This window comes from Bactrocera oleae, chromosome 3, assembly GCF_042242935.1.
Source record: "Bactrocera oleae isolate idBacOlea1 chromosome 3, idBacOlea1, whole genome shotgun sequence".
NCBI lineage: Eukaryota > Metazoa > Arthropoda > Insecta > Diptera > Tephritidae > Bactrocera > Bactrocera oleae.
This window is the reverse complement of record NC_091537.1, coordinates 19,221,159-19,246,454: the sequence shown is the minus strand read 5'-3', so window position 1 is coordinate 19,246,454 and position 25,296 is coordinate 19,221,159. Positions and strand designations below refer to the sequence as shown.

At 32.4% G+C, this 25,296-nt stretch overlaps 1 protein-coding gene across 1 annotated transcript in view; it reads right to left on the bottom strand.

Moving 5' to 3' along the window:
• fred (friend of echinoid) overlaps positions 1-16,126 on the bottom strand; it is a 255,932-nt gene extending 239,806 nt beyond the window's left edge. The window contains exon 1 of the mRNA XM_070106211.1: positions 15,362-16,126. Coding sequence (XP_069962312.1) covers positions 15,362-15,425 — 64 coding nt within the window. The 5' untranslated portion in view covers positions 15,426-16,126. The remainder of the gene's footprint in view (positions 1-15,361) is intronic.
• Between the last annotated feature and the right edge of the window lie 9,170 nt (positions 16,127-25,296).

The window sequence follows — 25,296 nt, the reverse complement described above, 5'->3', positions numbered from 1 at the left end:
GTATAAATAAAGTTGACTGCTATGGTGACATTACAACACATTTAACAAATTCACTGATTTCCTACAGGTTCATCGATTGTTTGTATGTAGGTGTGTTATTAACATAAAATTGAGGTTTATTGAAGAGGAAGAGGAAACTTTTTACCTACATATGAAAGTGTGCGTGTGTGTATGTCGATGCGTTGGTGTTTCTCCCTGACGACTTGGAGGTGTTTGCATATGAAATTGATCTAGTCACTCGTGACATGAATATCGAGTAGCTAACAGTTAAAAGTGGAATTATGTTTTATATCACAAATTTGATGTTATTTGCCACCTCAAAATCAGAGGATGCTTCAAAGGCGCTAAAAATTCATTTGCCAATAATAATAAACAAGAGCAAAAGTACGCAAACAAATTTAAAAATTATTGGAAATGAGAAATATTTTTCAAGGTAAATATTTTGAAATATGCAACCCTATAGAAGAATTTGATTGAGAATACTGCTTTAAAGATCAATATGGTAAAAATTATTATTTATGCTTAAAACAATTTTTTATTGATTTAAATAATTTTTTTTTTTGTTAAAATTTTTTTTTGCTATTAAAATTCAGCAGAACACAAAATGCGATAAAAATCTGAACTGAAATTCTCTTAAGCGGCTCTGAGCAAAACAATAGCATTCAAATAACATTCTCGCACATGCACACACATATTATATGTATATACAACTAAAATATTGAGCGGTATTTCCATTCAATTTAATTGGGCAATAAATGTTATCATTCAATGGCTTGTCAATCAGCTTGCTATACCGGCAGCAATAGGCAGACAACAATGCGGTAAGCAGACAAACACTCACACATATGTATATATGGTATATACATACATATCTATATAATGATATAGGGTGACCAATTTAGAGTAAATGGAAAGGAAATTCCAATCAATCAACTTGATTGATTAAACGCATAGATTGTCAACGTGACTACATGGCTACGACGAGTAGTTCGCTAATTTTTCCATGACTGGATTCAAAAAATCAATAATCATGCTAATCATGCTGCTGGATCATGAAAAGTTATCGAGCTATCTTTGGAAAGGTTACCGAGTTTACAATTCTTGACCTTACTTTTATTTTCCATACTGAATTAGAGAATTCGCGACATTTTCAAAAAAAAGCACTAAGTAAATTGATCTAACTCTTTGCTGAAGCATCACATCTACACTTCAAGACCAAGAAACCTTCCACCAAGAAACTACACCAAGAAAGATTCGACCGAGGGCTGCGAAGAACATCCTAAAATAGAATACCCTACATGACTGAAATTAATTAATAATAATCGAAGAAAGAAACGACTGTAAAACAACAACACATATAACAATAATTGTCATATGATCACCCTCTTTCAAGCGGCAATCAAATATTTTGTCGTGTGAAGCACAATTCAAAGCAAGGCGCCAATCTACTAAATTACATGTATCATCACATGCAACTTAGACATGTGTTTTTAAATCAAAGAATTCGAAAGAAATCTATAAAACAACAACAATATAACGTCCTGCAACTGACAATGCATGACGGGCCAGCAGTAGAATTCTTCGAATCAGCATCAACGCCAGCAAACCGCAATCAAACAAAATGTCCTTTGGGTGTAAATCGATTAAAGCATCACAAACGGAAGTCAATCAACTGGAGCGGTGTGTTGAAGAAATGGGGAGTACACATCTATATATATGCAATATAACGGTATGTGTTCACACCGCACGAACAAACTAAGTGAACGTATGACAACACGAAAAAGCCAGCTGTGGCGAGCGGTGTGTGTGAAAGCAAGTTGGAAATCGTGTAACACAATCTGTGATGTTGTTCGAAAAACACAATTTCACACAACAACAACTAGTGTTGTTTTTAGTGAAAACTAAATAAAGATATCTTTTACTTTAATAGACAGGTGGAGTCGCTGGCTTAGACGACCTTAACAAATATACGTTTAGGATATGCGATATGAAAGCTATCCAAAAAGCTATCGGATTCCGCCATAGAAATGTCCACAAAATAATGCAAGATTTTTTTGCCCAACCCAGTAGTGGCTTAAGTCTCGTTATTTTCAAAACCAACCTTGCTTTCCAAAAACTATATGTCCACTTTAGATAACGAGATAAGAAATTGATGTAAGCTGTAAAGGACCACCATAGTGCTGCAGTTAAATTTGGCTGGAATAAGACTTCTAATTTATATCCTATATAGTTTTGGATTGGCTGTGGTGCCAATTGCGTACAAAATGTGAAATAAACAAAGATTTTATAAACTCGAGTCTAAACCCTTGACTACTACACTATTGGAATCATCTAAGTCTCATCAAATTGTCTATCATGAAGCTGAATTCTACATTACCTCTGAGTATTTATTTTATAGGTAACTAACTGGTAGATAATTGTATGCGACTTCCGGATTAAAAGTTTGGACATTCGAGCTTAATTTTTTTTACCGAGGTGCCCAAAATTAAAAAAAAAACAAAACGTTGCACGGAAGTTATAATACTCTTCACAAATTGGAAAGATTCTTTGCAAGAACTGGATTTTTATCGGTCAATTCCATGCCAAATTTTATGAAGACAACTCGTCAAATGAAAAAGTTTTCATAACAAGCGCTTGATTCCGATCGTTCAGCTTGTATGCCAGCTATATAAGTATGTTATAGTGGTCCGAAATCGGCGGTGCATGTGCAAAATTTCAGATCGATATCTCAAAAACTGAGTGACTAGTTCGAGGGTTAATCGAATCATCTCGTCATGCTGATTATTTTTATTTATTTTTTATAAGGGACGTTTGCTTCTGAATGTTACAAACTTCGTGGCAAACTTAATATACCCAGTTCAGGGTATAAAAAAAACAGATATTTCAACAAAATTTAGACCTGAGTTTTAAAATATATCAACTAAGAGAGCCACAAGCGTTAATTCCCTACATACCTATTGCTTTACTAAAGCCTAAGCGGTTCGGGCTCTCCGATTTATGTTGGTATACGCGACAAATAGCGTATCTTTGTAACCTATACCTTAACATATCATCTTGAACTTTTCTAGCAGGAGCTCACTGCTATATGAGAAAATGCGTCAATTTCTTTGACAATACTAGTATAGAGCTGTCCTTATTTCAGTGTCACAGAAAAATTTCATAAGACATCGTGTGATATCTTCATTTGTGTTTCGCAATTCCTTCAGACTTCCTGCTGTAATACTTTATAAAAGCCAACAAACGCTGCTAACACTTCTATCAAAGGACGCACACATGAAAATATATATTGTCTGCATTAGTGGAAATGTATAAATACATATATCTATGGTATATGAAAATACTCGTATAACCGCAAACTCCAGCAAGCTGACTGGCATTTCGGCGTCAACATGTGTTTTGCAAGGCTTCCGTTCCATTCTACACACACACCGCTCCAGGCAACATCCTTCGTTTATTTTCGATATTCTGTGCTAAATGTTTACTTCTATTTTCGTTTGCCTTGAGCACACAATATATTCATACACATATATATATATATAAACGTGTGTTTCGAAACGTGTGTTTATATATATCCTTCCCCTTGAAATGCTGTAGCTTTAACACTTTGTGGCTTCTCGTGTCTAATCCATCTGCTTTGATTTCATTTATTGCTAAATTGTCAAAATTAAGAACGTGCCTGCAGTGGCAGACGAAGAGGTGTGAGCAAAATTTGTAGAAACCGATTTGTATACGAAAGTGTATATGTATGTACGTGTTTTTGGCTGCAGGCTCTAAAGCATTTAAATGATTTTTGCCGATGTTGCAGATAAATAAATTTGGTTTTCACTGCAGCAGTTGGTTGCAGACTAATTGATTTTTTTTTTTGTTTAACCGTTTCGATTTATTTGGAAGCAATGCAAAAATCTTCCATATTAAACAATTATTTGCAACATCAATAGTTATAAGCAGACACATTAAAAATTATTGTATAAATAAATTTACTTATATTTATATATTATACCACATATGTACAGGGTGCGCCGTCTTTTAGGTTGGTAGGTAAACCAAGACTAACCACAAAAATATAAACCGTTTTTGATAACTTTAAATCCTTTTATACCCTAAACACCCTAAAGGAAATCTCAAAGACTCTATAAAGTGTGTATATAAATGATCAGCATGACAAACCGAGTCGACTTAGCTAATTCCGTCTGTCTGTTTGTTAATATGCGAACTAGTTGCTCAGTTTTTAAGACATCTGATCTGAAATTTTGCACCCATCCTTTCCTCACTAAAAAGCTGGCCATTTATTGGAACGGCCGATATCGGACGACTATAGCATATAGCTGACATACAAAGAGAACGATCGGAACTTTTTCATTTGCTGAAATATTTTCACGAAATTTTACGTAGATTATTGTCCTAGGGAACGGTGCAATCTGCGCAGAAATTGTTCAGAATAAGTTACTGTTGCATACAGCTGCCATATAAACAGGCTGATCAAAGTTCTTATAAGGAATGTTTTCTAATTATGAGACTATTATAGCTACAGTACAACCGAAGTTAACGTTTTTTTGATCTTTACAATATATTCAATATTGTTTTGTTATTATAATATGGCAAAAGTGGCAACCTTTATAGACCGCAATAACTCCCTCTGCTACTTTTGTTGAGTTTGCAGTTATTTTTTTGTGCATTTCAACACAAATGTTTGTTTTGAGGTCGTCAATAGTCTCCGGGCCCTTTGATTTCGCTTCGTTAATAATTCTAGAAAAAAAAATTGTGGGAGACCGATCTGACGATTCAGGTGGCCAATCAAGGTCACTTGGATTTTTTGTTGACTTTTTAACCTTATATCAAAGAAAATGGACGGTCGGGCGACAATATTTTTATTTTTAGTTATACTTTATATGGAAGCGAGTCCAAGTCATTCTTAAAAAAGAGCTACGATATGACTCTGCCAAACCTCTTGGCAACAAACTCTCTGAGAATTTAGATTTATTTGGTCATCTTGATTATTAATGAACTGCATCTTGACTATCTTTCATTTTTTCGTGATTAACAGTGTTGCCAGTCTGTGCTCGTTAGCCACGATATTATCAAAGAATTCCATTGATTTGTGGTTGCAAAATATATAATCAACTAAATTGACATAAAGGATGACTTACCCTGTATCTATATATATATAAAGACACACAATTCCATCACTTCCCTATCAATAATACAAAGCGCAAAATCTTTGAATACATACATGAGTCCATACTATATGCATTTACCTGACCCCCACCTCTTGAGCGTATTTGTGAATTTGCTACGTGTAGAAAGACTTAACCCAGACAATGGCTACACAATAGCATTAGCAGCCATCAAACGCATATTGGAAAGCAAACACAATCAAAGAAGGAATGTGCTCATACATAATGCACATTAAGGTGGATCTTTTGTGACATTTTTAAAACTTTTCATAACTTTTTGAACTGTTGATTAAGAAATTGGTTTGAAATTCGTGAAAGTGCGGGTATTATACCAAATATACATGCGGCATGAAATCTGGACCGATCCAGAGACAGAAATGGATAAAAGCACTATTTTTGCAAATCACCAAAGTTGTGATAAGTCAATTAGATATAAAAAAGAGGTCACTTATCTTGGACTTTTTTATTCTACAAGCTTCGAATGGCAGTCTGTTCACACAGCAGTTGGGTCAACGTAACTGACAAGGTCTGTTAACACGATAGATTCCTCAAAATTATTCGACAAATGTTTTCTATTGTTACAACAATATAAATAGCGATTCTTCTGTCAACTCTGTATAATTATGGAATGAATTTTATACCCAGTTGTATCACGTTACATGCGAAAACATTATTTTCTCAATTGACTAAAATTATTTTTATAAAAGAGCCCCGAGACTTTACTTACATCGCACAATGAACTGTAAGCAATATCCTTTCACCTCTCTTATTTTATATGTGCGGCGAAAGTTTTATAAATCGCACTAACATTAAAGTGCTCAAAAAATGTGTGCCACCTTAATATGCATATTCGTGCTCTTAAGGCAGAGAAATGAGCCAACGTATAAGGTATAGAGAGATAGTTTACTCAGCATTTATCAATTCAATCGAATGTCTGATTGATGGCTGGTTATCTCTACCTGTCATACAATGGCCAACGTGTGTCTCAATGCACACACAAAGTGACTCACACATATCTATATAAACAAAGACAATTACGCCTACTCAACAGCTGTACAAATGTGTGTGTGTCTCGAATTAAATTAAGTAATTTATACCATTCTAACTATGTTTACTGCTTTAGGTTATATAATATTTAAATGTTACTGTCTGATTGTTGAGTATTGAGTATAAGCCATTGGCAATGACCAGAGGCTACAATAGGTATACTGGTTGTGTAATATATAGATAGTGTGTATATCGAGTATGTGTATTAGTAAAGTATTTCTAACATTAGAATAGTATCGATAACTTATTTATATTCCATTGAAAAAATATAATACCTTTCAGTCAAAATAATTAAGACTAGAACTTGTTCTCCTAAAAAATATTTGGGCATAGTTTCTTTGTTCTGATTTCACTGATCACTGTACTATCAAGTTTACGCCTAGTATACTCAAAGCTATAGTATGATGGCGTCTTCTAGACGCTAAGATAGCTTAATATTACCATGTCTATAGCTCCTAGCTCCTAATTACAATAAAGAAAGAAGCTAACATTGGCACAAAGCAATACATCAAACGAAATTAATAAAAATTTATAGGAATGTCTTTGTCTCTTTCAGCTTTTGTATAAATGCTGTTTACTAGACTAAATATAAATTAATTAAATCTCTAGCTAGATCAAACTGAAAACTAAAATTATTAGTTAGATTCAAAATCGCCCTTGGTAGTCTGAAATCCGAAAGAGATTCTAGTAATACAGCAAATATAAATTTATATAATATATATGTATAATATAATCATACGATCTTTTTAATGCTCTTGAGTTAAACTATCTGGGAACATTGTTCCATACTCGGCATATTTTCGTCACAAAGCAGCTAGTCTACACATTTCTTGCCTCGCTAACTACTTGACGAATGTATATACTTACCGCAGGGTCTACCCCTTTTCTTCTTCTTTAACTAAGTGTATGATATTTACTTTTTTTTGAAATGATTTTATATCAGTTATATAAAAAAATATTAAATAAACCTGAATATTTCAACACAAGTTTATAAGCAGAGATTTGTGAATACGTCTGAAGCAACTGAGACCACAACACGCTATCGTAGTAGGGGTTAGTGAAGCGAATATTGCAATTAGTGCCACTAAAGGATTTCGTTTCAAACCAATACTAGCTCAGTTCCGCCAACGGCTATACCGTAACCATTCATAGGCTATCTCACTCATACAGTCACAGAGTGCGAGCCCCAACTAATATTTTCGACTGCTAGTCGAAGCGCCCACGGCTAGGTCTTGGTGAGTCTCATTTCGCAGAATTGCGTGTTTAAAATTGCAAATCCGCAACTTATTCGAATGCCAGCAACAGAAACAGTCAAGCTGTGATATAAGTACATGTGTGCGCACGCTATCCCCCTCCCCCTTTCATAGCTAGTAAACGTAATTTATATGTAGCGCAATGTTTGTATATTTGAAATGAACATTAAGAGGTGAAGACACCATTGTAACAGATTTGGCGGAATAACAGGCACGAAAGAAGAAGGAAAAAAAAACCAATTCCTACGCTGTACACCTGGGTAATTTGAGCACTCAAAAATGAATAGCAAATGTATGTGTGAGTATATGCAAATGGCATGTGATGTCGCGGTGGTGGTGATGGTGGATGTGAAACCGCAAAAAGTCGCGGTTGAAATTCTCATTTGTCGCATTAAATTACAAATTCCATTAAAGTGATTACCTGAGTTCTCTATAATCATTTATGTATATAACTATGTAGGTGTGTCTGTATGTATATCTCTTTTTATTGCTCCACTGCTGTGTATGTTGTTGGCAGCTCATATATATAGTTGTAGTATGTATGTAGTTGATAATTAATTTGCAACGCCTACAGGCCATTATTAATCCAAGCCGCCGTTAAACTACACACATACACACATACATAAGTACATCGGTATACATAAGCATATAAATAATAAACCAAATTATTTCGTGTTCCAGCGCATAAGCAATAATAAAAGCGAATATTAATTTATATATGTATATATATATATGTGTGTGTGCGTGTGTGTGTGTAGGTATGTGCTCACGAACACACCTGTTTACATAGAGCTGACAAATTAATTATGCGCATTTGGAAGTGTCCTTAAGAATCATTTCTCAAATCCATATTCGATTAAGTGATTTTAGCGCTTTGCAGTTGTATTCGTCGAATAACCGTAAGTTTGATTTGGAGATGCAATTTCGCAGCTAAAAATAGCGTTTTCAATTGTCTGATAGTTATCAGTTATTTAACTGTCATTAGGAAGACTATACAAATTTGCGTTTATATACACCTTAGTAAACTAGAGATCTATGGTATTGCTGACGTTAAAGACCATGCCATATTAATTCTCTAAATTTATAAAGAACTTCCCTCGTTCTCTGTTAGCACCTGTCCTATCTCGAATAAGAATAGAAGATCAGCTACATTACTGGAGTTCCATTTCTTAAGATTTTTATAACAGATATGGAGGACCACTCTATCAGCTATCCTGCAACAGTAGTAATAAGAAACGTGAGAGACCTTATAAAGTATATATATGTATATACATATGATTCGTCCGTCTGTCTGTATATCGATTTGAAATTTGGAACACGTTATTTTCTGACGAAGCTGCTCATTTGTTGGAACCGCCAATATCGGACAACTACCGTATATAGCTGAAAACTTTTTTATTTCACGATAAATCTTTACAAAATTTTGGAAAGGTTATTGTCCAAGACAATAATGTAATCTACGAAGAAATTGCTCATATCGGACTACTATAGCATATAGCTGCCATACAACTGACTTATCAAACTCAAGTATGAAAACTCTTTTACTTGTCAAGGTATCTCAACGAAATTTGGCACAGATTATTATCCAAGGCATCGCTACAATCTCAGAATATATTGTTCAGATCGGTCCAATATAGCTTGTAGCTGCGATTAAAACTAACCCTTATAGGATATAATAACTGAAACTGTGAAGGGTATTAAAGCTTCGGTGCAGTCAAAGTTAACATCTCCCTTTTATTTTTGTGTTTCGCTCTAAACTCTCTAAAATAAACCTTTACGCTAGCACCAATTTATTGAAGAGCATTTTGTATTACTTATTTTGTTTCTGATAATTATAATTTGTTTCGTCAAAATTACTACTCATCATAAATTTAGTTATATAGTTGGCAACTCCTTTAATGTTTGTATTAAACTGTGCTTGAACATAATGCACTCAATTGGGGTACTTAAATATTATATATTATTTTTTTGATGTTCTGCCGGTTGGCAAGCCCTTTTTGAAATAATAAATATTGATTTTTCTGTGATCTTTATTTTTTCCTTGTCATAAAATGACACTAGGTTTAAATAAATATAATTTTTGAAAGGTGGCAATCTATAAAATTGATTATGTTAACAGGAGCATTATATTTTATATTAAATTTGTTGCTTTTAAATTTTTAGTGGCAGCCCTAGACATTTTGTTAACAATTAAATTACATTTTCATAATTTTTATTTATTTAATATAGCAAAACTTTTAATTAATGTTTGAATTTTTAATTTAAAAGTACATAAAATATCTTCTTGCAAACCAGAAAAACGCATTTTGTACTGAATTTTTATTTTCAGTTGACTTTTTTTAATAAGTAAATAATGTGAATTTACGAAGTTTAATTATTCAAAATTTTGGGTTCGCAAGTTCCCGTAAACGATCTCCAAGAAAATCCCCTAAAAAAATTATCTGGCAGTGAGGAAGATTTTTGTTCTCAAATCCAAAAACCAAAAAATATTTATTAAAACAAAGATGCAAAGTCAAAATTTTGATTTATAACAAAATGGCGGCATTCCATAAAATTTTCTTTTTTTTCTGAAAGAATTTACACTTGAAGTTTACTGCTTAAAAAATCGTATTATTATCAAAAATCATACTTCTCGATCATTACCTGCCAAATGTATCCAAGAAATTTGTGTGACAACTTCAACTCGAAAGCCGTTTCAGAGAAATTTTCTACACCCACTCTGATAACAGTGTTTCGAAAAAAACGCGTTTAAAGTTTTTGGGAGCCAATTACATTAAGTAAAACAATTTGCAAATTCGCTCATATCTCCGAAACTATATGTGGATCAGCCACAAATTTTAGGAGAATGTTTTCAAATATATATACATTCGAATTAGTAGTAAAAATATATTTTTTTATGTTTTTACTCACAAGAGGTTACAACGCTTTTAATAATTTCTGAAGTTGTATTTTTAACTCTGGCAATTCTGTGCAAATATGTCCGTGATAAATTATATATACACATATTTCTCATATTCCTCATTCTCTATGCTTATTTATTTCCAGTTGGAATGTGCTTTTCTACCTTGTGTGACCATCCATCGTATGACGCCACTATACATCATCTGCATCTCTAAATTGGGGTGAGTTTTCAAAATATATATTATATCGTTTTTAAATATCATATTTACGAGTTCGAAAGTGTTTTAATGAACATACTGAACAATTTAAATGGCATTGCTTGGCTCAACTAAGTGAAAGGTATAAAAGTTTTTATATATGTACGTATTTAAAATACGAAACAAATATACATATTTTTCGAAATTAGTGCACGAAGTCAGAACACATGTCTATAAATGTACACTGACATTAATATTTAAATATAAATATTTGTATTGGCACGTATTTATATGTTTCCAATACGTAATACATACCATAACTATGCGAGCTACAATATATTTGAGGGCCAATGACACTCATACGCCATGGCAACCCTTTTAGTGCACAGTACTATTTGCGACTGTTCAGATGAATGGAATGTATTATGTTTCAAATATAGAATAATTTCACGAATTTCTATGCCAGGGTTATAAACAGAAAAGTTTTGCCTTATGCAGATAAATAGAGACGAGGAAAGATAATCTAAATTTAGCAAAAAGGTGGATATAAATACTTGTAGTCTACAAAAGCAGAATCCGACAACAGCTGTCGCAGAAAATGTGTCACTTTTAATGAGCCAGGCACGTGGAATTTCGCAAGCCACTAGTAAATGTTGCCATCCCCTCTTTCATCATGCTGCGTCGCACCATAAGCAAACACCTTCGAGCTGAGCGACCACATATTGCTCTCGCACTGACCACGATGCAAGTGTCAACTAAACTTAGCTAGCGGCAACTTCCTGGTGGTTGTGGTCCTTTTGAGCGCACAGTAATCTTCAACTCATGCATGCGTGCTCTAAGCATATATAACTTTGTCATTTTGTGTCCTGTGTGCTTATCGCTCTGCCAAATGACGCAACCCGTGGTAGCGCGTTTCGCGATTTAATGAAATATTAAATTTTATTGCCTGCGTGCCTGTCAACAACTTCGCATTTCACTGCGGGTTGTTTGTGTTCATTTGTACCAGTATGTTTATAGCTGAATTGGTCACACCTGCACACACCTGCGTTTTCATTGAACACTCTCCCTCTCTTTCTGTACATACTTAGAGGCACGTGTACGCTGGTTCATCGCCAGCTCAGAGCTTCTTGCTTATCTCCATTAGTTTTATACTTTAGTTCCTTTGTTTTAAGAAACTTTCGTACTACTCAAATGGCTACCTATCATATATGCTGTTCTTTTATATATATGCGTATCTTTGCTTTGAAGTTTTTTCTTATTGTTTATCTGAATTCGCATTTGCTTCTGTCATATACAGCTACGAGTATACCTTCCCATACCTAAACACATATGGCCAACACCTCGACGTAACTTTTATTTTACTGGAATCTGAAAACCTCTTGAAAGAATTTTCGATTCCTTGCAAGATAAAATTAAAAAACTCTATGCTCTCTCTCTAAAATATGCTGCATAATACTCGTTCATAGAGAGATAATTCATAAGTATGAATCCAAAAGCGTAGGAAAAATAAATGGCTATGGCTATGTATTGATTTTTATTCACTCTCGAGGCATTGTACTCTCTCTAATATACTTTTTCGATATTCTCAGTTATAATATTATATACATAACTAACTCCGCTTATATATGGGCTCGTAAATTCTTCGTTCCCTTGGAAACAATCGCTGTCTTTATTTTGTTACTGAGGTTAAATTAGGAACTGTATACCAATTGAAATATCTCGGCTCTCACAGCAGCTTAGTTCCTATTTCGCATAACGTTTGCTGGTACGTATTATGGACCATGGCACAAGTATTTTCTAGAGCAAAATAACTTTAGAGCACGCTTTTGATTTCGTACATGATTTCAAAGAAAAATCTTCCATCTTGCACTGTGGTTCACCGTGACAGCACAAAACTAAGCACATATGTGCTGATACATACGCACATATAAACGACTTTATCACTGGGCACTGATCACAATGACGCTATCGCTATGACAGAGATTCAAAGGGCATAAACTCGTCAAATGCTAGGCGTCGCAACTCAATCGTGAGGATTTGCAAATAAATCAAATATATGTACCTCCATATGCAGGGTTCACCAATAGGGATGACGTGATTTTGACAGCTCGTGGCGGCCATGTTTGTATTCGGATTTGTGTCAAATTTTGTCAGTTTGTTTAGTAATGTTTGTCATTTCATCATGTTACATTTCACTTGGTACAACGCTTGAAAATTATCCAAGTTTCGTATTTAAATTCTCGTTCACTAATTCGAGTTACCATCAATAACGAAAGTTATAACACGATGTTGGCTGACTTTTTTTTCCCCGCTATGTGATGAAATCCACGCGGACGATCTCTATTTCCAGCAAAAAGGTGCGCCACCTAATTTTTCACGTCTAAACATGGACACATTGCGTAGAAAGTTTGGCAGCCCGTAAATTTAAAGAAACGGTCCAGTAAAATGGCTACCAAGATCATGCGATTGAACGGCTCTAGGTTATTTTCTGTGGGGGTATGTTAAATAAAAGTTTAACGCCAATCAACCAGCAACGCTCGAGGAGCTCAAAGACAACATTCAGCGCAGTATGGCCAAAATTCTAGCCGTACTGCTGCACTGGGTCATCGAAAATTGACGTAAACAAGTAAAAATATGCAAACGGACTCATGGTAATCACTTGGTCGACATTTTGTTCAACTCATGAATGGCATAAAATTATCTTGCATAACAAAAAAAACAAAAAAAACAAAAACAGACTTCATTTTAACATTTCAGTATTTTATTTCATTGTTCCATCACGTCGTTCCAATTGGTACACCCTATATGCAATAATACACATTATAGTGAATCAACTGAGTCCGAGCACCTGTGCCAAATAGCCCGCTATGCGTAACTGTGTCCAGCCTAGCGTCAGAAAGCCACAAGAAACTCGTACACGAAGCTCAGCTCCATATGTGTGAGTAACTCAGTGTAAGCACATTTGGCGATGGGGTTACGCATTTGCGTTTTATTGTGTCGCCAATGGCAAGCTGTTGGCGAAAGGTGTTATAGTCGACGAGCACAAACAGCCAAAATTAAAAGCGAAACAGTCGAATAAACCTTGTGCCGAGGCTACTAACGCACCGCGTAGGCTGAGAAAAACAGAAATAAAGCTTAAATGAAGGTCCTTCATTACGAGACCGGCAACTACCCGTTATGTGGAACGTATGTGATATTTAAAAATAGCAATAAATAAAAAAAATTATTTAACTTTTTTCCGGCTGACACTTAAAAAAATGGTGTGTAAAGAGGCTGTTACATGAAAACGTGTTTTTTTAGTAGAGTTGCTATATGTCACAAAAATTAAAATGAGCGAAAAAAATATTTTTTATTAGATAATCACTTAAAAGTTATACCATCTATATACTATGTATGTTATTCAGTGCAATACATAAATAAAATAGAGTTGCCAATTAATAAAAATTTTCACACAATTATTGCCACATATTAGAGATTATGTTATATTTTTATGATTATCAACTAAAATTCATCTGTATATTTATTGAAAGTATTTTAGCGTATGAGTAGACTTGCCACATATCACAAAAATTAAAATGAGCGAAAAAAATATTTTTTTAGATAATCACATAAAAGTTATAACACGTATATTATTTATACCCTTTTTAAAAAATAGAGTTGCCATTTAAAATATATTGTTCATACATTTATTCCAATATATCAGTTATATTCCACTATTATTAATACCAACTAAAAACCAATTAAATATTTGTTGAAAGCATTACAGCGTCACTTCCATATAGGGTTGCCAAGCATTCACATACATATTTTATAAAACTGATTCAATGCTTTTGTAGAAATTATTTTTACATTTGAAAAGCTGCTAGCTAACAAAAAAATTAGAATGGAAGTTTCGAAAGTTCTATTGAAAAAGGTTGCAATATAAAACTTATAACTTATAACTTATAAAATATTTATCCAAATTGGCAGCAATTATATTAAACTAGCTCTGCTGAACAATAAAAGATGGTCAAGATGTGGTAGCATAGTTGGGGAATGCCAAGACTTAATTGAAAAGTTATTTGGTGTATATAGTCAATCAGACTGGAGTTAAAAAATATAATTTTTAAGCCAAGTAAACATTAGATTCTAACTTTGCTAGGGTTGTCAACAGTTAGAAAAGTCTACATATAAACTTTTCTTTAAAACAGTTGAACTCTACTCTATACAAAAATATAAAGTGAAATATAATGCGATTTATTGAAATTAAAATTTTCGAGTAGGGTTGTCAGGTATATAAAAATTTTAAAAATTGATTAGATTGCATTGTCGAAATCTGGGAGTCATCTAAATTATAAAAAACATTTAAAACAAAATTTTCAAGCAGTTGCCTAATATTTCCTAATAATGTTTATATACTTCAAATTTGACATAGTGATACGGCAATAAAAATCAATCAAATCAAGAAAATTTTTAAAAGCGATTTTTAATTCTATACAAAAGTTGTTTTTATACTCTAATGTCGAGTGCCCACTGTACCAGTGCTTAAAAACAACATGGTCAAGCGTACAACACACCTTTGTGTCTGTCATATCAGGGCGTTTATCACTAGCACAGCTCACATACTAGCTGCTGTACCCATACTACTAATTACTATACCGATAAATGACCGAAGCTTATATGTGAGGGTAAATTGTATGTGCAGGTACATGTGTATGTACACATGCATATACACATTGCATATTGTAGTATACAAGTATTGTGAATTTAAGCCGATCATAAAAACTTTAATTGTCTCAGTTAAACTCACCGATAATGAGCAGTTTTATGGCTGCCCTGTTGGGGACACTTCCGCTACACCGCCACGAGAACATTTTGGCACCTCTCCTCTATACTTTTAGATTTCTCCGGTGACGCGCGTTGTTGCTAATACACTCACGTGTGTGTGCGTGTGTGTTGCAAATATATATGTGTCCTTATTTGCCGAAAATTATTGCCACGACTGGTGTTTTGTTTAACGCTGCTGGTTACTGCTTTTCATGTATTCGACCACATCTCTTTTACTTTTACTTTTTCTGCATATTTTTTTTAATACTTTTTGGGCTGGTCGTATTCCTTTTTTGTTGTTTCTATATATTCGTTTATTTTATGGGCCTTTGTTTCTGGTGGCAAGTTGTTTATTGCCCAGGTCTTAGTTAATGCCTTTTCTTTTGTGATTATCGTTTCCGTTTATAATCAACATGCGACAGCACTTGACCAGCTGCTGACGAGATTCAGGTCATTGATATGTTGGCCGCTGCGCTTTCACGAGTTTTTCACTTTTTCGTTGGCAGGTTTTGGGTAAAATTGTGTTGAAGTTTTTTTTTTTTAATTCGTTTGTTTTTAATTACTCGACTTTCACTTGTTGTGGCCAAATTTGTTTTACTTTAAATATTTTTATCTGAGCATCTTTTCCACTTGGTCGGTAATTTTTATCAAGAAACCAGGTTGTCTATTTTTGTAAAATTTTTTTTCTCTTTGGAAGTTAGTCACAAGACAATTTACTTGATATTCATGAGACTCAAAGAAATATTTAAATTTTTTTCATTAAGCATTTCGATTTTTTTTTCACAAATAATTTCAAAATTTGTTTTGTTATAAATTATTGAATTTTTGTTTGTAGTTTTTTCATAAAAAGTATTTTTACCATTTATTTTTAATATTTTTATTAACTGTTTCCACCATTTTTAAATTTTTTTTTTATTTTTCAATTTTATTTTAAATTTTCAACTTTGTTTGCAATTTTAAGACCGTATACTTTTTTCAATATTTACTTTTGTAACATTGCCAATTTTAATCTTCAATTTTTATTGTTTCCTACTGCATTTTAATACGTAGACTTCAATGTTCATTGACTTGTATACATATATAGACTTATTTTGTCAAAATTCCCTTTTATTAAATGTATTTGTTGTTTAAATCCGTATTATCTGGCAGTAAACGATTTACTTTTGTTTGCAATATATTTTGCGTTCAAATTTTTTGTTCATAACTATTTATTTGACCGCTTTCAAATTAATAATGTTTCTACGTTCAATAATTCTACGCCCTATCTGACCCATAGTATATATCGATTTAAAATTTTCTGCATTAAAATTTCCACGTTCAATTATTTTTTGTGTTATTCATCATCAGTTCGCATACATTTTGCCAAAATCAGTTTGATATCCATCTGAAAAATAATAAAAAAAATTGTTAAATATTAATAAATATTGAAGAAACAAATTTTAAATTATTAATAGTTTACTTTATAAAATTAATGTATATATAAATACAATATTTAAAAAAGATATCATTACATACTTAAAAAAAAAATATTCTTCTTAGTGACAGCCATTTGCCTTTTACTGAGATTATGACATTCCCATCCAAATCCCTATACCAGTTTGAAAAGGAAAGTAATTTCGTTTGCAACTCTATAAAATTTATCCAATCGAGAGACTAAATTTTATAAATTATACGTACATGTTTTCTCAGAAATTAGTCGGCGTTTCAAGCCAAATGAATTTATAAAATCTCTACTAAAAATGTTGGTTGGTTGAAAAGAGAGGCGCAGAAGCGGCTGACCATATGCGGACACCTAAGCCTTCATTAGGCCTAGTGTGCTTCCGTGCGCTATGATTTTTTTAAAATGTCTGTTTTTTGCGTACTAATTGCTCAATACTTGTATAAGTAGACCAAAAATAAAAACTTTTTGTTCTACCCCAAAAGTATTTTTGTGGTGGTGTGTTGTGTTACTATTGTGCTTGAAAACTGTAGTGAATTGATTTTTTGCAATTCAAAACCTGTGTTTGATGCTGAAAGAATCATCAGTTTTAAAAAAATACTCGTGTTTTTCAGTGCTGAGTTACAGGAAGGACATGCATTACTCTTATTACGTCAAACACTGATGCAGTGAAAGATATGGTACGGATATATCGCTTTATAACAGATCGCAAGATCACAAAGAGTCATATAGAAGGATTTTGTGAAATCAACAAGTAGATATGTGTATGTGTATAGGTGGGATTATCCTTACTTTATTTTGTATAATATTTACATGCTTGAAAGTACAGCTATACAAATGAAGCATTCAAATTCATGTCCTTCTAAGAAACATTTTTTATTTGACGAGATATCTATACGAAATTCGGCGTCATTTTTAAGCCAACGGTATAATCTCTGAAGAAATTGTTCAGATCGGAATACTATAGCATATAGCTGCCATACAAAATGACCGATCAAAATCAAGTTCTTGCATGGAATATTTTGCATTTGTGAAGGATATCATATAGCAGCTTTGATGCGACCGAAGCTAACGTTTTTTCTTGTTAATTTACAAAATTTAGCCATACAGTCTATATACTTTTTATTTCTAACTGATGTCCAAGTATATGGAGGATCAATTTATCATCTTTCATATTCTTGTTCTGTGCTTAAGTGTTCAAAGGAATATTTGAACATTATTTTTTTTAGACGTGCCAATAACTTGTTTGCTGAATCAAAAATGGCGAATGGCATACGTGTGCCAAATTTCTGCGAAAAATCTGAATGTCACATCTATATTTTTAACAAGTAATAAGTAATTTTAACGATCGTGTATACACGTATCGAAGTCGCGCTTGGAAATACGCGTTTTGTACTCTCGAGTTATTTTTAGATGTGAGCTCCGGAAGTATATTTCAGTTCTATATTTTTTCTATTTCACGAGTTGTAGTGTGCTGAAAATACTGTGTAATTCGGAGTTCTTGCATGGCTTCTCTAATTTTGTGCAAGGAGTTATGTTTTTCGTTCCATAACTGTCTACATATATGTATATGCACAATTTCGCATAAAATTTGCACTTTATCGATGAACACAATTTTGAAAATGAATTTGCTAAATATTTATAGTTTGGAAAAAAATTAAGCTTATAGATTTTTAAAACTGTAAAAAAAGTTTAAAGCTTATTTTGCGTATGAATTGTGAAAAAATAGACTCATTTTGTACTTGTAGTAAATGATTAAACACTCAATCTAGTTTATGTGGATTTTATACGAACCCTTGACATTTAAATAACGTCTACCGTTCGTTTTTAGTACAGTGTAAAATAATACAGTTTAATTATTGTCTAAAAGTACGATTAATGCTTAACGACATATTATTACCTAATATTTTTCCGATTTATTTGCTTTAATTATATTTAATCCGTACGGTTTTATTTACCACCTGAAGTACGCTTAAGTTTTATTCACGCTGAATTTAAGTTAATAACTGCAGTGTACAAGTTATTTTTTGTATGAATTAACGAACAAATGATCTTTGAGCTTATTTAAATTCGACGCATTTTGTGCGTATTAAATATTTGCATATTTTTTATTTAAGTCCCTATAATTATATAATTATATTATATATAGTGAAAAAAAAAAAATTTTTTTTCACGATTTTTTTTTGGCTTCACATTTTTATTTTATTATTATTATTATACTTTTGTAGCAATTGAAAACAAAGGTAATTTATATTATCACACCACTGCCGCAAAGCAAATAAATTACAATTGTGTTTTTATAGATTTAATATAGCTGTTTGTTTATTTGCTTAGTATATTCTCTTACATATCGCTTGACTTTCTCGCTTGTTTTACTATAAAAATTTGCAACCAATTGTACTAACTAGTAAAGCAATTATAAATTTTATTCATCAACTTTTCACACATAGTCAACTTGACTCTCAAGTAAACATATGCTTTACATACAACATACTTGTACATATATGTATTTACATTAGGGTGTCCGTTATTACTTAAGTATTTTGCATACGCTCATTGAAGTTTCAATTTTTGCCCAAAAAAATTTTCTTCAACGTTAACAAGCTCTCGATTTCAATTTAAACCGTGCCTTAATCATATTTTCTTTTCTTTGTATATATTATGGGATTTTTTTTTATATATTTTGCATTAAGCAAGTAAATCTACAACTTTGAGAAAGTGATACTCTAATACAAAATTGTCGCCGCTACAGAAATGGTCTTGATAATTTTTTTCATAGAGACATTTGTTTTAAAGTTATATGCAGTTAAAGTTGTACATAAAATGACCTGGGCAAGTGATTTATGCATATGTATTTTGCTCATACGACATGGCGTCCTATATTAATACAGTACATTTTATGCGTTACGTCAACTGCGTACAACTTTTGAACAAATATATTTTTATTGAAAAGATGAATAAGATTTTTATGTAGTGCGGAAGATTTTGTATCGGAATATCACTTTTTCGAAGTTGTAAATTTATTTGCTTTAGAGATAAAAATTTGTTTGCAAAAGATAAAATAAACTAAATAAAATATATGTAAAAGTAAAATGATTTAGACACGATTTAAATTATAAATAAAGAGCTTGTTTACGTTCGATTCTTGTTTTTAGCAGAAAACTGAAACTTCAATTTGAAAACAGCATCAACTTGGGAAGTAATGGACACCATCATGTACTTATAAATATATATAAATATTTTTTTTTTTTTTAACTTATTTGGTTTTAACAATTCAACTTATCACATTTGAAAAATTTTCTCTCGAGTGTTTTTTAGTTAAATGCACATATAAAGCGTGTTTTTTAGAGCTATAAATCTTTTTCAAATAATATGCCTCCTAATTAAGTAAATTGAAATTTAGCTTTTTTGATAACTATTTCTTATGAAGATTATGCCTTCAGACCCATTCCACCCCATTTCGTCTCTAACAAGCCTAATGTCCAATCCATAGCTGCAATATTAGTATAGAACATATACTTGACGTACGCTACAAAAAGTAGTTTAGCGGAGTCAAATCAAACTATCTAGGGTTGGTCCGTTAATATATTTTGATGACTAAACAGACCCTTCCTCTTGAGCGGCTTTTCGAAGAGCTGTTAGATTTATTGATCCAACCTGCTGGAATTCGGACATTAATTATTAATTTGAGGAAGCAAACAGCTTTTATTAGTTGTAAATAGGTCGAGAGACCTTCAGAGTCTTTGCAACTCAAAAATATACAAATTTGTTTCTTTCTCTTACCATTGGGCCAGAAATTGGCCTCACTGCCGAAGATAGCTTAACGAGAAAAATGTAGATAAGCATACGACATTAAGAAGTCGAGTTTTAAAAATAATAATTTTCTAGGCTTTTCTAACTTTTGTAACTTATGTAAGTCGTAAGTTGATATATCGTGAGCATAAAACAAGTGTTTACTTTGACAGCTCGTTTGACGGTTATCCCTCTAGAAAATTATAAACCTATAGGGTATATGTAAATATCTCTAAATATGCCATACTTCAGCATATTATACATCTTTTTGAGTAATTGTGGATCTCTTTGATTATAATTCTTATTATTTTTTCTGTAAGTGTATCCACATAATTATTTTACATTTTATACTGAGTATAATTGTCATACCCATGTGATTTTTGACAGTTCGTTTGACAACTACCACCTAGGAAATTATAATCCTGGACAAAAAACGTCTGTATATGTAAATATAGACCACACGTCTACACTTGATAAATAAATATGAGCACATTTGTTTACTTTGACAGCTCGTTTGACAGCTATCCCTCTAGGGAATTGTACACTCTAATAAAAACACCCGCTATATCTAAATTTAACTATATATAAACCGTCTGCACCTCATACATTTATATGAGCAATTGTAGCGCTCTTTTATTATAATTATTTTTTGTTTTAAGTGCTTTCATTTATAATTTATTTGCGGTCCTCAATCAGAGTCCTTCAGCCACATGTCTACATATTGTATAATATGTATATACATATGTATATGTATGTATGTATGTTTGTTTGTATGTGCACAGTTAATATTATTACGTTAACGGTAGTTTTTTTTTAACGAAATAAAAGAAATGCAATTTTATGCATGAGTCTTTTTGTATGCAATCTATTTGATTATAATTTTTTACATTGTCCGCCCATTTACGCTCATTCATTGATTCATTCAATTTGTCACTTGCCACGGTCATTATGTTCAATTATTATGCTGATTTCCACTGAAAAGTTAATGCGCTCGCTTTGCATTGCTTGAAGTGCCTCAATGTTGTACTAATTTGCGCAAACGCACACACACAGGCACACGCTCAAACACATACTTCTATGGCTGAATGCGTATTGATTCAATTACATGCTGGTATGTGTGTGTGCGAGTTTTTGTTAAGTGAATGTATTTTTATTAAAATCGTAATGACCACACGCAATTGAGCAGCGCTTTGATTGCAGCAAATAAGTGCAATATGCTGTGGAATTCAGTTATAACTAACACACACACACGCCCACAGATACGAGCATTACAATATGTAAACGCGTTTGTATGAAGTCCTTTAGATAAGTGTGATTGTTATATTTTTTTGCAAAATTAATTCTGCGATTAACCCCAGATGAGCATTGCATTAATTCTCTACGCATTACACTACATATTTGTTGTAAGTGCTTTATACTACAAGTATATGTGTCCACACATAGCATAGAAAAGCATTTGCAAAAATTGTTCTCGTTTATTTAATTGTGCAACTCGCTCTAGTTGTTCTGTATAATTTTCTGGTATTCCATTTCTTAAATCTACTTAAAGGCTATAGGCTCTTTGTGTAGTATAATCATATGCAAAAAACAGAGCAGTGCTAAGGGTTTCATTCGCTCGCTTGTACTCGTATATGCAATTCTCAAACGCTTAATGGAAAAGAGTTTATATACTCTAAGCCTGCAAGTTGGTGGTGTAAAAATGGAAACGAACGGTAAAAGTTAAGGCGGTAGAATATAATACCCTTCACCATTTACTTTTTTATTGCACAAAAGGGTATAGAAAGATCATTATCTTGCTTGTGATCGATTAGTTTGAATGGCAGCGATGTACTGCAGTTATATATAACCAATTATAATTATACGTTCTGTAAAATTGATTCGAAGGTTGTAACGATGCTTTGAATAATAATCTATACAAATTTCGTGAAGATATATTATCAAACAAAAAGTTTTCCATACAAAGACTTGAGTTTAGTCATTCAGTTTGTATGGTAGCTACAAGTATATCCTATAGTGCTCCGTTATTGGCGGTTCTGACAAATGAGCAGCTTCTTGAAAAGTAAAGGACGTGTATAAAAGTCCAGATCGATATCTCAAAAACCAAGCGGCTATAATACATTACGATGTCTCTGCGTATTTCAAAAGTTATGTTTTGACCTCTATGGACTATCAATGATGCATCTTATGTCGTTCGAGAGATAAAACTTCGAACTTCAGTCATCACTTGTTGCATGTACTATCACTCTTTTATCAAAATTAAGTTAACTTCAATAAAGATTTCTGTATTGGCAACCTTTTTTATATCTTACAAGAGAAAATTGAACACTCCACTTCTCATAATTCGTGAAGTCATATAATGGCGCTTTTTAGGATGAATTGTATAAAAATGTTTCTGTGCATAAAGAAACGTCACAACGTCAGCTCTTTGAGGCTATATTTTGAGCTTATGTTTATAAACATTATTTCTAATAGCCTATCTTACTCCAACTTCACAGAAATTAGCTAACTGAAATGGAAAAAAATTTAGCGTTGTGCTATGTTCAAAGCAAATAGATTGCTGCTGATAAAATAGGATTTGCTTTCTTGAATTTTTTTAGCATTTTGCCTTTTTTAAATAATTTTCAAAATAAATGTATTTTTCTAAAGGTGCATGCTTGAATTTAAGCAAATATCTGGCAGTGACAATGTGTAAATACTAACAAAATCAATACTAAAAGTCGCTCAACACTTTGATTTTTATAACTTCAGTAACTCGGAATGTTATAGGTGTTCAGAATTAGAAAAGAAAATGTCGTAGTTATAATTCTCGTATAGTATAGGAGGGAAAACAGTCAAACACAATTTTCTTTAAAAGCAGTAATTTAAAAGTTAAAAAATTGTGTGTGTAACTCACAGCAGACGGAATTCACATATAGTAATAGGATTATATAAGAGAGCTTGAGAGATTAATTAATTAATTTTTTCTACGAAAAATAGTTTTTCATTAACATACTCGTATTTCGCGCATAGACTGATCTTCCATAGTATACCTCTTCAACGTTTAACTGAAGTATACATTTCCCTATTAATTACACAGGTCAACAAAAAAAAAAAATGTTTTGCATATGGGTTTTATTTAATATATTCCGGGTATATAAGCAAAAAAATATCAGAAAGAATGACTACAAATCAATTAAAATGAGAAAAAGTATGTTTTAAGTAAAAATTCAAGCTTACTTCAATCGACCTATTAAAAATCAGGACAAAAAATGGGCACCACATGTGTCACTTAACTCTTGCAGAATATATTCTGGATCGTACGTTTAATTGCTATTTTTTTTTTCTGTAATAATTATCAACTATTTTAATAACATTAATTAGGTCAAAATATGTTGCATGTTATTTTAGGCTGTTATCGAAATGAAACAGGAGCAATAAAAATTGCAGTGCCGAGAATTTGGAGGTAACTAGGTGATCATTTTTAAAGATTTGAAGAATTTTTTCCAAAGCTTTCAGATTCATCTCTGGAAAAGCTGGAAACTTGGTAGACCGTCAAATACAAAAATTATGAAATGTGATATTTTCTTGAAGTTACTTAGCAATATGAGAAAAAAAGCCTGCAACAGTTTTACGGCAGTAGTACATGGTTTCAGTAGATACCATACAGCTGATAATTATAACGAGTTGATCCCTAACATGATTACGATTTTTTCCATCATCGGATGTAACAATAACGTCTCTGCAGATGTTACATTCTCATTTAGATAAATTTAAAGATGATATGGCAGTTTATACGAAAGAACATGGAGAACGCTTCCACCAAGATATAATGGAATTTGAGGAACGTTGCCAAGGCCAGTATACAGTATTGGAGATTAATAAAAGAAACTTCTACGAAACATGACAGAAAAAGTCAAACTATTCATTTTTAAATATTTGCAGTCTATTTTAGAATGTTTATTGTAAGAATGAATCCTAAATGGATAATCGGTATATTTTAATAAATTTTTTTTATCCAAGATTTTTGTGTATTTTTATTGAGTTGAATTCTTCCAGCAATTTTTTTATTCTTATTCTTATTTTAAGGCATAAACTTAACAAAAATAAAGTATGTAGAACCCGTGCGTAAAAATGCTGTTAACCGGTGTTATTGTTTTATTTTCCAGTGGCAATCACCCACGTTTTTAATTAAATTTTACATCAAAGTATCCGCACTTAAAATAAGTACTCGTAAATCGTTGAATTAATTGTAGATATTTTATGTTGGCGAGTTCAATCAATTGCAACTTATTTTACAAAAGTACCATTAAGCGTGGGCGTATGCATATATTTCACACACACCCACACACATATATATACATTCATGCGATTTAAGTGCATTTGCATGCGGTTAATTTAAATTAAATGCTACTGTCATAGCGACTGACCACAGTTGCCGAGTTCAAGCCACACCTTTAGCTCTGCGCTGCCGTGCTCATGAATGGATTATGGCAAATTAGTCTAAGAAAAATATAAACGGATTTAAGATTAATTGCATGATATTTATTTACAATTTCAATTAAGAGTTTTTTAAAAGCTCAATTGTGTGATATTTATGGTTGACTAGCTTTCGGTTATGAGAAAAAGGCAAAGATGAAAACACGTATGTAGAGTATATGTATTCAATCATACAAGTTACTTGTATATGAATGCTGTGCTTAGAACCACAT